Below are 13842 nucleotides of genomic sequence, written 5' to 3' on the forward strand. Positions count from 1 at the left end.
AGATTTATCTAGCAGCTGCATTGAGCGAAGTCAGGGAATCCATTTTGAGTGTAGACTATCGAAGACTCTAAGATTTTTATGATAATTTATGAGAAAAGACTTATGAAATACTTCTTCTTTTAATTTTAAAATATTGAGTATAAAGTGCGTTTGGATGCATTTTTTTTTACTACGCCTCTGACTTTTGTTCCCCCACTCAAGTGCAATGGGTAAGAAAACAAATATTATTGTGGCACGCAATGCCCCCTCTCTCCAACGCCTCTGCCTTTTGGATAGGGCGCGCCTGAACCATAAGCCCAAAAATGAAGAAAAAAATGACTAAAGATGGAGCCAGTGATGAATTCGACATTGGAGTGCCAATCAAGGGAAAAACTGGGCTCATAAATCGACACGAAAATATGTAGTGAAAAAATTAGGCATGATTTCTCGATTTACAGCGGGGAAGAGGAGGAGCAATAGCTTTTGAGCCCTCGATTGATTAGTCACGCCTTTTAGAATTTAGAATTCCAGCCGCCGCAGCTGCAGCTGCACATCCCATTCCCCATCCCCAAGTGCTTAGCATCGTGGTGTAAAAGAGCTGAGCAAACAGAATTCAAATCGGAATCCAAAGCGGCAATTAAGCGGCCAAACGAGTCTAACAATGGAAACTGCGGCCATAAAACCAGCATGTGTGCCTATACTTGCACTTGTATGCAAACTGCGAAACGGCCAAGGAATCTGAATCTGAGCCACAAAAGCAACAGGTGCGCAGCTGGGGATCAGCAGCCGCATGTGAGAGAGCAACAAGTTTACCATAATCACAATAATTTTCAACTCAACTGGACACAAGTGGCACAAACGGAAACAACGAGACCAAACCTCACTATGTGCCGGAGAATGTGCCATAAGCCGGGAGAAGGGAGGGTGTGGGGGTATGGATCGAAGCCTCAAATTGTTGATGGACTGAGCTCAGAACTGAAGAACCGAGTTGAGAGAGAACAACAATTGTGCAGGCAAATCCAAGGTGATTGCTGCCACTAATGATGGTTTAGCATCCATAAGATGCTTCAAGCCCGAGAACTTTTTCCCCATTTTCATTTTCCCTGGCCTTACTTTCTCCGCTGATCGTTCTTTCGTGTAGAGAGATCGTAAAAGATAATTATATGTTTTTAAATGATTTCTTTCACTGTCTATTTGCATTGGATTAGTCCTAATTGTATATAAAATTTGTATTTTTTTTCTTTCTTCTTTTAACAAGAATAAGATATTTAAATTTGCATTAAAGCTTTAGTTATCATCTTCATGATTTGCAATTTAAGTTAGAAATGCTTAGATGAATTCTTTTTGGTAATTCTATAACCAATACTGAAAAATTAGTATACTACTTAAGTTTTTGTCTTGAACAGCTATCGCGCTCGATTTGCTTTTGAAAGGTTAAGATATAGTATTATCATTAATTCGGGTGCACGTCAAAACTGAAAGTAAAGTGAACATCTTTCCAGAAAAATATTTTCCATTAATATTCATAATGATCTGCTTGCTGCCTTCCGATAAAGTGTTTTTCTGTGAACTTCCTTTTGTCATACACCTTGACTTTTAAAATAATACCCTTCTGTATTATTCTATGGAATTTCACCCTATCTCTAGATCAATATCGATTCATGGCCAAGCTTTCGTTCTCGTTAAGACATTCCGTGTCTTTCAGGCCGGCTTCTTTTCACTCCTGGCCATTGTGCGAATTATAAAGCCATGTCCAGGTGATTGACATGCCATGTAACGGGGCAAGAGCCAAGGAAGAGCCCGAAGAGCCCGTCTGACTCACATTATAAAGCCATAAAAATAACACCTTCGGATGCAACAGCACCAACGGCCGAAGACAAAGTGGCATCCATCATTGGGGAGCGCTTTTCGGAGGGGGCCACACGCGGCGATCGACAAGATGGAACGACAAAAAAACCAAACTAATTACATGCCAAGTAATTTTAATACCCACAGAAAGAAGTTGCCCAGTGCAATGAGCACTCGCACACCAGCAACATCAGCAGCAGCAGCAACATCGGCGCGAGGAGCAACAAACACGTAATGTGGCAAACAGAAACAGGGGAAAAAAAGAAGCGAAACAACAAAAAGTGGTGCAAGTAAACAGCATGAGGGCCAATGGACTCACAGCAGCAGTCGCATCATCATCACAACCAAGTCACTGGCTGCTGTAAATGGCCAACAACTCGGGCTTGACCCATGGCCAACATAACAGATGTTGGTGCTGGTGGCTTTGTGATGTTGCTCCTGTGCTTTGGCTGGAACAGGAAGTTTGCTTCGCTCGCTTTGATATGTAAATTGTGCCAAATCAATGCCTGCCTCTTAGCCTTTCTGCCCAATGTGGTAATTAAAATGGTTGGCTGGCCAAAAAAAAATAAGTAAACAGCCAGCAGAGACAAATACTCGACGGCATTAGTATGCAACTCTCACTCGGAGACAGCGGCAGCAGCAGCAGCAACTGCTGGCCATATAAGCGGACTGAAAAGAAAGGCCAGCGCTCAGTGCTCAACAAAACAATTTACCAAGTTTGGCCTAAACGGCCAGTGACAGTCCGGCGACAACAACAATTGCAACTGTTACGGCAGCAACATCCTCATAGCGAGCATAGCAACACGTGCGTTTGCCTTTTGCAACTGCAAGTGCAACAACAGCAATAGCAAGAGCAACAGCAACATCGAAAGGTGCTTGGCCAGTCAACTTTGAAGTTTTTCGCGCGAAATTTACTAACGGCAACGAGGCAGAGGCACAGGAGCAACAACATTAACAACAGCAACATCATCAGCGGACAGAGCAACTAAAACGCGCGTGCGCAACATTTGCCACAAATGGAGTTATCAACCAAATGGGTCTTCATCGATATAAAAATTGATGAAGCGCTCTTCTCGGAGGCAAAACTTTGGCTTTGCCCTGTCCCGGGCATCCTGAGAGATTGCAGGCAGCAATTTTCCAAGGAAATTGCTTTCGCCCCGAGTGCTGCGTGTATCGCCGCTGGGCCTGCATGTTACTGCAGTCTTTGGAGACTTATTTTTGCTTGTTAGCCACTGCCAGTGATTTGTGTTCTTAGCTAATGAGCAGCTATCAAAGAAATGTCCAATAAATTATTGCCACAAGAGCAGCACATTATTCGGAGCTGAACAAAAGTGAAAAGTGACAGAGCCCCTTTATACATACCAAGATGCTTATGAACACACATATTTATTGTTTTAGTGCCGTGGAATTTGTCGCCGGCTGGCGCGCTGTTTGCCTGACACACAAAATCATTGAGGTGTCAAAAGTGAGCGACAACATTTACGAGACACTGTTTGTTTCCTAACCGAGGGCCCGAATTGCGGCCATAAGCCTGGACACACTCAACGGCCATCGGCGTAAAGATGTTGACAGATATCCGACGCAAAGTAAACTTGGATCTGCTAATCCTAGGGTATAATGGCGGGGAATGTGGCCTCTTGTTTACCTTTTATATACAAATAATATCCTAGTATCGTCGAAAAAAACAAAACGGAGACGACGACGTTTTACAGAGATTAACGAAAGGAATTATTATTTTTTAAGCTCTTAAAATTTTTGCATGTCGCAGTCGTCCAGCAGCTGATGCTTGTTAACCTGGTCCAAGTTGTAGAGTATTGGCTCCAAGGCCTGGAAGTCGTCCTGCGGCATGATGGTCATTAGGGCGCCCTCGAGCTGAAAGTATATAAATTTAAATGTTATTATAAGTGTAATGATCAGGGACAGTAACTGTTATGACTTTTACTTTAAAAATCATTTAAGTAGTTATTTTCTTATTTTTAAAGTAAAACTTAAAGAGAAACATTTTTTAGTTTTATAATAAAAGTTGAAAAATAACAGTTATTTGTCGCGATCAAATATAATAATCAAACTTTTTTTGTGGGTAAGATAAATAAATTAAAAATGGCAAGAAACAAACGTTATTGAAAAAAAAAAATAACAAAATTTGAGAACTTACCTTACGGAAAAGCAATAGCATTGCTAAAATCCATTTTCGGAAATATTTTGGCACGCCAGATGCTTGCTGGTAGTTTTTTAATAGGCTCGAACTTGGTAATTTCATTAAATTCGCATCAGGTGATCAGATATCAAGTATCTTAAAAATAGTACGCTACCTTTTCTTGATACATGATACATCGCTTCTGGTATGTATCGATAGTCAAAATATCGAAACTTTTTAACATAATAATTTAAAAATTTTTTACTTTTACGTCATCGAAATGTAATATGAGCGTTCAGCAGAACAAACTTGATTACAAAATACTGATGGATCAGTAATTTTTTAAATTTTTTTTAACGTTTTTTTTTCCGATTTTTCCTTTAGGAGCTATAAGATATAGTTCTTCTTCCGGTTCTGACTTATATACTACCTGCAATAGAAAGAAGACTTTTGGAAAAGTTTCATCCCGATAGCTTAAAAACTGAGAGACTAGTTTTAGTAGAAACAGACGGACAGACAGACGGAAACGTCTCCTTCAGTGCGTTGTAAACTTCTGACTTTCACACCTTTAACATAGAAAGGTTCTGATATCTGCAATACAATATACCTGTGAAGCTGCACGATTTAAAGGAAGCGTGACAAATGAGAAAATGTAGAAGGTGTGATTATTTAGTAGATAGTATAATAAATAATCGTCACAAAATATGATATCAGAACTTTTGCATGTTAAAGAGGCGATTGTTATGCATAGTTTAAAGGCAATCGATTTGAAACTTGAACTTTAAAACCCCATAGAAATTCCATCTGCTAATCGTAAGGGATAAAGGCGGGGAATGTGACCTCTTGTTTACCTTTCACTTTTTAACCCTGCCCTCTGATGACCTGATACCTCAGAAAGAAAAAAGGTTCCCCGAAAGCACAGCTGCGAGGAGCAACACATTCCCCGAGTGCACATGTGCAATCATAATTGAGGTTCAGGCGGTTCAGTCGCATTCTAAGCACTACTTTTCCACTGCCTTCATGCATTAGCTAATGACAAGCCATGAAACTATGGCCAAATGGGTTGAACAACCTCAGCAGCCGGCTCACTGGGCTCCAAATGAAATTGTCATTTCAGAGCGTTGCAGTGGCTGTCGCTCTTGTTGCTGTTGCTTTTGTTGTTGCTATTGCTGTTGTGCAGTCAGAACAAGTTCAAGGCATAATTGCTACAAGCAACATTGGCAGCGCTCGTGTGTAATTGTCGTGGCGGATCAGTCGCAACACCTGATTAAGTGAAGCATCACATCAGTGCTGCCATCACTCAGCTTAAAAACAGGACAGATCAGCCAAAAAAAAACGGGAAAAAATGGACAAAAAGTATAAAAAAGATATTCAATATTTTTGTGTTTTAATATTTAATTTAATATTACATTCAATAATGTAATAAACTATTGCGCCCGATTCACTGCCTTCTTCGTTTGATTAGACCGTAATAAATTTTATATTTTCTAGGTAATTTACTCTAAAGTGCAGCAGATAAACTGAGCATTTCTTGAAACCATGCTTCTAAAGTCCGTGTTAATTGGCATTTCTTTATGGCTCAACCGATCGTTTTTAAACTTATCGAACATTTTTCTATATAAAAAAAAGAAGCCCCCTGAGAAGAGATTTTTTATTTTTTAACATTTAAACATTACATTTAAACATAACAAAAAATCAAATTTACAAAAATTTTAAACAAAAAGTTAAAATATAAACCAGTTTAAAAAAAAAATCGCAAAGTTAGGTGATTTTATGATGTCAAAAACCCAACCAAAACCAACGACTAACAAAACTAACATTAAATAACTTTTTTTTGAAAAAAGGACAGATTTTCGGACAGGGGATGATTGAAATTTGTTCCGGATAAAGGACAGATCTGTCCGGAAAAAGGACAAAATGGCAGCACTGCATCACTTGGCTGTTGCCCGTTTTTATTGCATCACATGTTACTGGTGTCGAGTTGCGTTGCGAGTGGCGAAGCCCGCAAGGATGTGGCGTCCTGTCATTGCTTGTCAGCAGCAACACATGCTGCTGGCGCCGGTGCAGCAGCAGCAGCAACAGCAACAGCAACAGCAGCGAAAGTATTAGCTTACGGACAACAGTTGTTCGATGGCCATAATTGATCAGTTATTTTCGGAGCTTCAATTCGTTGTGGGTGTGTGGCTCTGATCAAAAACATAACTGCAAACCTGATGCTGCTTCAGCTACCGTTGTTGCTGCTGCTGCGGTGCACCAATTGCAAAATTGTTGTCTGCAATTAAAAAAATTACATGTACGTGCTGCTGCTGCAGCAGCGACAAAGTTGCTGCCAGTCAACATCAAATCAACAGCAGCAACATCAGCAGCAGCCAAGTGGCTGATAGCATTGATTAGAATTTTTCCGCCAGCCTCCTTCGCTTCACTTTTCGTTTTATAAGAGCTCATGTGTGTATGCCGCAGTTTATGTCTATTCGAGCAATTTTCTGAAGAAGACACAAAATATTTAATCATCCAACGCACAGTGGGTAAAATCTGAAAACAAAAGGAGTAGACTTTTGCAGAGAAAATTAATATTTATCTGAAATATTTAGTAAAAATAATTTAAGTACAAACATAAAGTTTTTTTAACATATGGTTTTTATATACCAACAAGCTTGTATTAAAATGTAAAAATATTCTTACTTATGTTTAAAATATAAAAAAAATATTTTTTTAAAAGCAGAAAATTATTTTAGTTTGGTTTGATATTTTTAAAATATTTGTTTTATCATTTTTTTACCAAACAGGGAAAATTAATATTTTTTTGGCAAAAGATTTTCTAACATTTTACCACATACCACCTATGGTAGGGTACCATTCTACCCATTGCAATCGGTAAATAATGCTGCCGTAGCTATTTTGATAAAGCGCGTAATCGTAAAAACGCTAATTATACGATTTTTGCAGCAATGCGATGATTAAATGTTGCGACCGCCGCAGGCCCGTCGACTCTTCCTGCGATTGCCAGCCCATCTTCATCTTTTCAGATGGCAATCGCAGGGGCCTTGGCCTCCGCCTAGCTCAAGATAAAACTCTTCGACTGGGACTGGGCCTGAATCAGAGACTGAGACTGGGTCCAAGTCGCAGCTTAATTAGCGTAGAAAAGGGCGCAGCCAAAGACATGCATCAAACAACTGCAGCAGCAACAACAACAGGTCGAGGAGGAGGAGGAGAAGGTGGAGCTGCAGCAGGTTTTAGTGATCTGTCATTGCCGGCAAATGGGAAAAGCAAAGGCAAAAGCAACAACTAAAAATAGTTGCACGTGCATGAATTTCGGACTATTAGACGTAATAGCTGAATGCATCATAATTTACCTTGACATTTAGACCAATGTCTGCGCATGCCAAAGTTAATTGCTAGCGAGCGAGCAACATGCAACAGCAACATAGCAGCGACAACAGCAACATCCACATCAACAACTATGCAAATGGTTTGCTTACACGCCTGCATTTTGATTAGGTTAACTATTTATAGCCATGCGATGCGGCATCAACGCCGGCAACATTCCAGTTGTGACTCACAAACAGCAGCAACATCAACGGCAGCAACACTTGCTGCTGCTGCTGCGACTTGGGGATAATCATATTGATATGCTTAATTAGCTGGAACAGCGACCACTGGCTGGCCGTTTCTGATAATCTTCTTGCACTGGGCAAACAGGTGCCACCTGAAGGTCAGCCACTTTTCAATGGCCAGCCGGTTTCTAGTTCTATAGTTCTAGTTGCAACACTGTTTTGATTTCAAAGTGCGGAGCACTTAAAGCTTCGATTGGCGCCCCAAAAATGCTACAAGTTCTGATAAAACAAATTCGATTTTTTATCTTTTTTTTAAGCTGCCAAAAAGACAGCCCAGCAGTTTAAAACGAAAATGAAAACCGAACTCAAGCGCCAAAGTCGCCGACGCACCATTCAAGGCAGCCGCTGGGCAAATGTTTTTGGTTTTCGGTTTTGGTTTATGTTTCGTTCGAACTGGTCCGCTCCGTCTTGGGCCCAAAAACTCCAATTCCCTACTCCCTACTCCGACTCCGATTCCGTCTGCGTGTGCGTCTCGGTTTCTGTTTCTTTTTCGGTCTCGGCCTGGCCAACTTGGCAACCTTTAAAAGAATGCGGACTTGCCAGTAGTAGACACACACACGGTAGATAGGCCATATCGAAAATATATATACGTGTGCTTCTATATGTAAGGCATGCACAGAAAAAATAACTCAAAAAGTTTGTGGCAACAAAAGGTAACAACTCTTGTGCTGGCCGGTGATAAAGCCCCCAAGTGGGGTGGTCATGAAGTTCAGGGAATGCGGCTTAAAGATCTAGAGTCTGCAACTAGTAAAAGTAACGAGTACCTCGACTATCATGATGAAATGACGATATGCAAGAAGCAAAGCGACTGCTTGCACTGCTTGCATTTATTTGTTCATTTTTTGCCCATAACTTTTGAATATATAAATTCTTCTTATTTCTGGAGAAGAATGATGTTTTGGAAAATATTAAAAAATTTTTTATTATATTAAAAATTAAAAACATTTAAGGAGAGCTCAAATTCCCCACATTTGCTTATTAAAAATGTCTATGTCATTTGGTTTTCTGGGTGTAGTTATAAAAATGAACTCTTCTGGCAACCCGTGGAGTCAATCCAATGCCGCAATTGTTGGCGGGATCATTTGAATCAGTGTGAGTTGGCCAAAGTGTGTGTGTGTTGCCAGTTGCAGTTGCCGCATGCCGCATGCCACAGCTGTGGCAGCCCGGCTTGTTTACAGGAATTTTACAACTATGCAGCCGGCTCCTCCAGCGGATCGGGCTAAAAGGATGAGGAGAAAATGTTGTTATTACTTATTAAGAAAAAAATCAACACACGACCGAGAGGGCAAATTAAAATAAAATTAAGTGCAGAGAAATATGGGGAAGTGGGGAGCTTTGGGGGGAAAGGCCATCGGCTTAGCCCTGTCCTTGTCCGACTGAAGCGCAGTTTAAAAAATAGTTTAGCAATCGTCAGCCCCGCGGACAGAGAGTCACGTTCGCGCTGCCCACTCCTTGGATCTCCCGATACCCCGATCCACCCGATCCGATCCAAAGCCACTCACTCCATCTACTCCACATCATCGTCATGCGGTAATGAGCCAAGTGAGGTTCTTGGAATTGCGCCAGCGGCGCGTCCTTGAAACTGGTTTCGCCTCATAAACAAGGCGGCCATTTGCCTGGATATCGGGCTCCATAATGCGGCCAGAACCTATGACTCGGACCTCGTATCTCGGACCCCGGCTGTGCCTCCGACTCCGACGATTCTCCAACCGAAACCGATGCCATCTCCTGGCCATTAAAATTTTGTACTATTAATTAGACAACACACACAGGCAATTTATGGCAATGACCTCTCGCAGACCAATTAAATGCACATTACGACAACATATTGTTCGGTTCTAAACCGCAGGCCCATGCTTAAAAGCGTCTATAAAAATCAGCGAGACAAGGTTCAAAGCTTCTGATAAAATTAGCAAAATTATTACTGAACAGTAGCCGGAGGAACTGGCGCTGACTGTGGCGCATACTTGAATCGTCGGGGGACATTTTTGAAGGGGGAAATATACATATAGACGGGGGCCATCATCGAGTGGAAGAAGCAGAGAACAGCCGGAGGAAAAGCTAAAGAATTGTATTTGGACAACTCGCAGTGGACAGTGGTTTAAATCTAAAGTTGTATTTGTTTTTTAACAAATAGTAATAAAGATTAAATATAAGTATACAATAAAAAATTAATTGAATTTAAATTTACTTCTGCTAAATGAAATTGTATCTCTTAGGAAAAGGGGTGAAACATTTTAAAATGTAAAACGCTTCATACGAATTTTATTTTACTTTTAAATTTTAAAACGTTTTTACAAGAAAACGGCACTTAAAACGTTGTTAAAATTTCTCTGTGTTGCATTTATTTCAATACCTAAGAAATAAATCAAAATTTACATCAGAGATGATTAGATTTTTAGCAAAGCATTTGAAGTGATAAATCTCTGAACTTATTGTTATTAAGCACTTACAATTTCAAGTCAGATATTTAAAAGAAAACAATCATTCAGCGTTTTATGACTGTATTTTAATTGTAATACCACTGCACATTACACAGGGAACCATTAAGAAAATAATGAAAAAAAAGGATTAATACCAAAGTACTTTGACCACACATGTTAGTCTTAGTTTTGTAAACTATACTATACTCTATAATAATTAATTAAAAAGTTACAAATGTTCTATAAAACCGTGGCCCTAATTCATGTATCAAACTGTTTCGATGGTGACTTCCGGTGATTGTTCACCATATATGATTTCTTTCTGTGTACAAAATGCGTCCGCCGATGCACACGCAAATGTCACATCAATTAGCCGCACCGAGGGCCTCTAGATGTGGCCATTGCAGCTGGCTTAGCTTAGCTAAGTTGGCTAACGCCGACTAGCCTGCTAAGCGAGGCTCGTAAAACATCAAATTAACTTTGACTAGGTTGGCTAATTTGAAAAGTAAAAGGCAGTCGGGCGAATTGGCCATCTCGAGCTGTGGTTGCGCAGCTTTTGAGCGGTTCAATGCCCGCCCGGCCACCCACTCGACAGCTGTTGGCTGACCTTCGCCGCATGGCGTTGACTTTCCTTGATTTCTACACTAATCAGTTGGCAGAATGTTGGACAAATATTGTGACACCAGCCAGCAGTGGGTAAAAACAAAGCCACAGCCACTGAGCAAATATTATATAAGCACACACCACACAGCATGTTTTTGGTTATTTTTTTATAGCTGTCTGATAATCACCTTTGATGCGTTTATTGAACCGATAAGACGACAGATCCATTGGCTTAATGGGGAAGTGCCGACCGACTGATAAGCGATTTACATACGGGGAAAGTGGTTGCATTTATTTATAGACTATGAACTGCTCTATAAATACATAGAGTAAATCAAAATGTAAGCTCATTCAGATGGGATTTAATCATAGTCTGGGATCTGTTATCAAGCGAAATCAAAGTCAGGAAAGTAGGAAATCGATGGTTAAACATTGGCCATGCTATTTGTTAAAGTGGCTAAGGCAGCGGCAGCAGCAACACTTCAAAATTTGCTGCAATTTGCGTTAATTATACGCTCCGTTGGACGAAAAAAGCAACAGCAGCGAACAAATAGGGAATGTCGATGGAGATTGCAGACAAATTTGGGCCATAAAAAGAGCTCTACTCTAATTTCGCTTTTCCCGAAAATTAACCCACAATTTTTGCTTCAATTGCAGCAAACAACAGCAACAACATAGTATGCGTCTCTTCAAAACGCGCAAATCCACGGACACCTACAGCACACTAGCCGCTCAGCAACACCAACAGCAGCAGCAGCAACAACAGCAGACCGACAACAGCAACATTTGCCAGAGCAGCAGTAGCAGAAGTCACACGCCAGCAACATGCAACAACCGACTGAACAAGAGCATTGCGAACAGCACCACCATATCCTCATCGCTGCCTGATCTGCATGACAAGTCGCCCGTCATGATACTCAGCTGCACCACCCTGGCCAGCAGTGGAGCCACCGCCACGGCAGCGGTCACAGCAACAGCCAACGGCACACCGGCAACATCTGCCGGCGGTCTGCAGCAGCAGCAACATCAGCAACACCAGCAGCAGCCGTTACGCACGGCCACGCCCACATGCCTACTAAGTGGACGGCAGACGCCCTCGGCCATCTCGGTGTTGTCGCTCCAAGAGGCCACCAGTCTGCACCGCCAGCAGCAGCAGCAGCAGCAACATCAGCCACCCACCATCTATGTGCCCGTGCCCACGAAACTTGGCAGCAATGTCAACCCTGGCAGCAACTCGGCCACATTGCTCTTAAGCTATGGCAGCACCAACAGCATCGCCTCCATGCAGCAACAGCAGCAGCAGCATGCCGCCCAGTACCAGCAATATGTTGCCCAGCGTCTGCACGCCGCTTCCAGTAGTTGTCTGTACGAGAAGGGAGCCAATGCCAGCGGAGGACCGAGCAGCAACAAGAGCAGCCGATCCCTGACCCCGAATGGTAAGTAGAGCAACTATATTATCTGGAGTACCGATCCAGATGATCTCAAATTAACTTGATTTTCCTTAAAATTATTTAAATGGTTGTAATAATTCCAAAAGAATACCCCTTCAAATCGAGTAGTATGCTTACTCACACTTTTCCTAATAGACCATTATATTTATACCAACCTAACTTTAAAAAGGTACTTAACAATATAGCTTCTGACCTTCTTAAAAACCATTTCTGTTGCTTTGAACGAATAATTGCCAGTATAAATGATTCTTAAATATTAATATAAATTGTATATTTCATATTTCTTACATATAGACATTTTGCTCTTGCATATTTATATTTCTTACAATATTTTAAAAATTTTACAAAAAACTCATTTAAATTATATCATTTTATATAAAAATCTGCAATCATTTAGTTGCCAATGGCAAGCAATTTTCGGACCTGACGCCTCCTCAAAGTAACCAAAGCCTTTTAGCACACAAAAATGCCTCGCCATGTGATTGGGAGCACTGAGCAGGAAATGCGATCCGTTCTGTGTTAACATATTGATAAAGAAATTGCTCTTATCATCACAGACATTTACGAGTCTTAGCCAGTGATCCTTCCTCTTCTCCTGAACCTCCCAAATGCTACAGTTTGTATTGGCGCCGAAATCCAGTTGATTTTCAGGACCAACATAGAACATTTCCCTTTTGTGTAGCAGGCACAAACGTTGACTTTTCAGCAGAAGTCTCAAAGTTCTGGGCAAACTCTGTCCCATATTTTGCAGACTATTGTTCCACACTTCTGGGTGATTTTTTCGAAGTTTCATCAATTCCTGGGCAAAGTTAGAAAGAAGAATCTCGTTCAATAGCTGAGATCGGTGGAGGTACCAATAGAGGCTCATCCAAAGCCTCAGCTTAAAGGAATTCCCGGGATTGAGTTGGTTTTGCAGTTCCAGAGAGGATTTTCCCTCTTCCAGGAAACGCGACCAGGGAATATTCCAAGAAACTCGCTCCTGTTGTTCATCGCTTAAGGACAAACTCATTTCCTTAGTCCAATTATCAAAATCTAAATTACTCTCATTTAGATGAGTAACCACAAGTTCAATCAGTGGACCATAAATGCTGCCCTTATTAACAGATTCAGCAGGTCGTAGGACCGAACTCAGTCCCAAAAATATTATGAAAGAGGCGAAGACAACCATTGCAATGGAAAAGTTTACTTGAACTGATCTATAAAAGTCTTTTTTGTTCTGACTCAACTCAGATTTTACTGCTGTACTTCCTGGACTCCTGCCCTTATCGCTTATCGCTGTTGCGTGTTTTTTTGATAATCTCTGAGTGAAGAGTGCAATACCCCGGTTTTCATTTCCTTAAACATTCTTTTATTATAGGCCACCTGCCTGACTACAAACTGGTGACAGCGGTGCCCGTTGTTGTCCTGGACGATGAACACAAATCGAATTCATTGCCAGCCAGTGAACTGTGTCGCAACAGCAGCGGCAACATCAACAGCAGCAGCAGCAGCAACATCAACAGCAGCAACAGCCTTGACGTCAGCAACAGCAACAGCAACTCGAACTCGGGCAGCTCCACTTCGTTGGCCAGCACCACGCGGAATGGTAAGTACTTTGGCCAAAAATAGAACCCAAATCCGGGCAAATGCCTGGAAATTGATTTTCCCATCAAGTGGCGGCGCCTCGAGTGTTTTTTTTTTTGCTTTTCCCTCGGAGTTTATTTTATTTTCGGGCAAATGGTTAGGGGAGTGCTGGGACAAAGGTGATGGTGAAGGCAAATGAATCCATAAATTAAAGACGGGCCGAG

General features: G+C 41.3%; 2 protein-coding genes across 5 annotated transcripts in view; one reads left to right on the forward strand and one right to left on the reverse strand.

Annotated features, from left to right (window-relative positions):
• a (arc) overlaps window positions 1-13842 on the forward strand; it is a 45107-nt gene that overhangs the window by 21566 nt on the left and 9699 nt on the right. For all 4 annotated transcript variants that reach the window (XM_017144026.3, XM_070212857.1, XM_070212856.1 and 1 more), the window contains 2 exons: window positions 11262-12040; window positions 13413-13640. In XM_017144026.3, coding sequence (XP_016999515.2) covers window positions 11284-12040; window positions 13413-13640 — 985 coding nt within the window. In that variant the 5' untranslated portion in view covers window positions 11262-11283. The remainder of the gene's footprint in view (window positions 1-11261; window positions 12041-13412; window positions 13641-13842) is intronic.
• On the reverse strand, window positions 12417-13223 carry LOC108058968 (uncharacterized). Its single transcript, XM_017143963.2, has one exon. It carries the CDS (start codon window positions 13221-13223, stop codon window positions 12417-12419), a length of 807 nt encoding a protein of 268 aa, XP_016999452.2.

This window comes from Drosophila takahashii, chromosome 2R (genome assembly GCF_030179915.1).
Source record: "Drosophila takahashii strain IR98-3 E-12201 chromosome 2R, DtakHiC1v2, whole genome shotgun sequence".
Taxonomy (NCBI): Eukaryota; Metazoa; Arthropoda; class Insecta; order Diptera; family Drosophilidae; genus Drosophila; species Drosophila takahashii.

Coding starts and splice junctions, on each gene's coding strand:
- LOC108058968 (XM_017143963.2), bottom strand. CDS start 13,223: ATGGTTGTCTTCGCCTCTTTCATAATATTTTTGGGACTGAGTTCGGTC.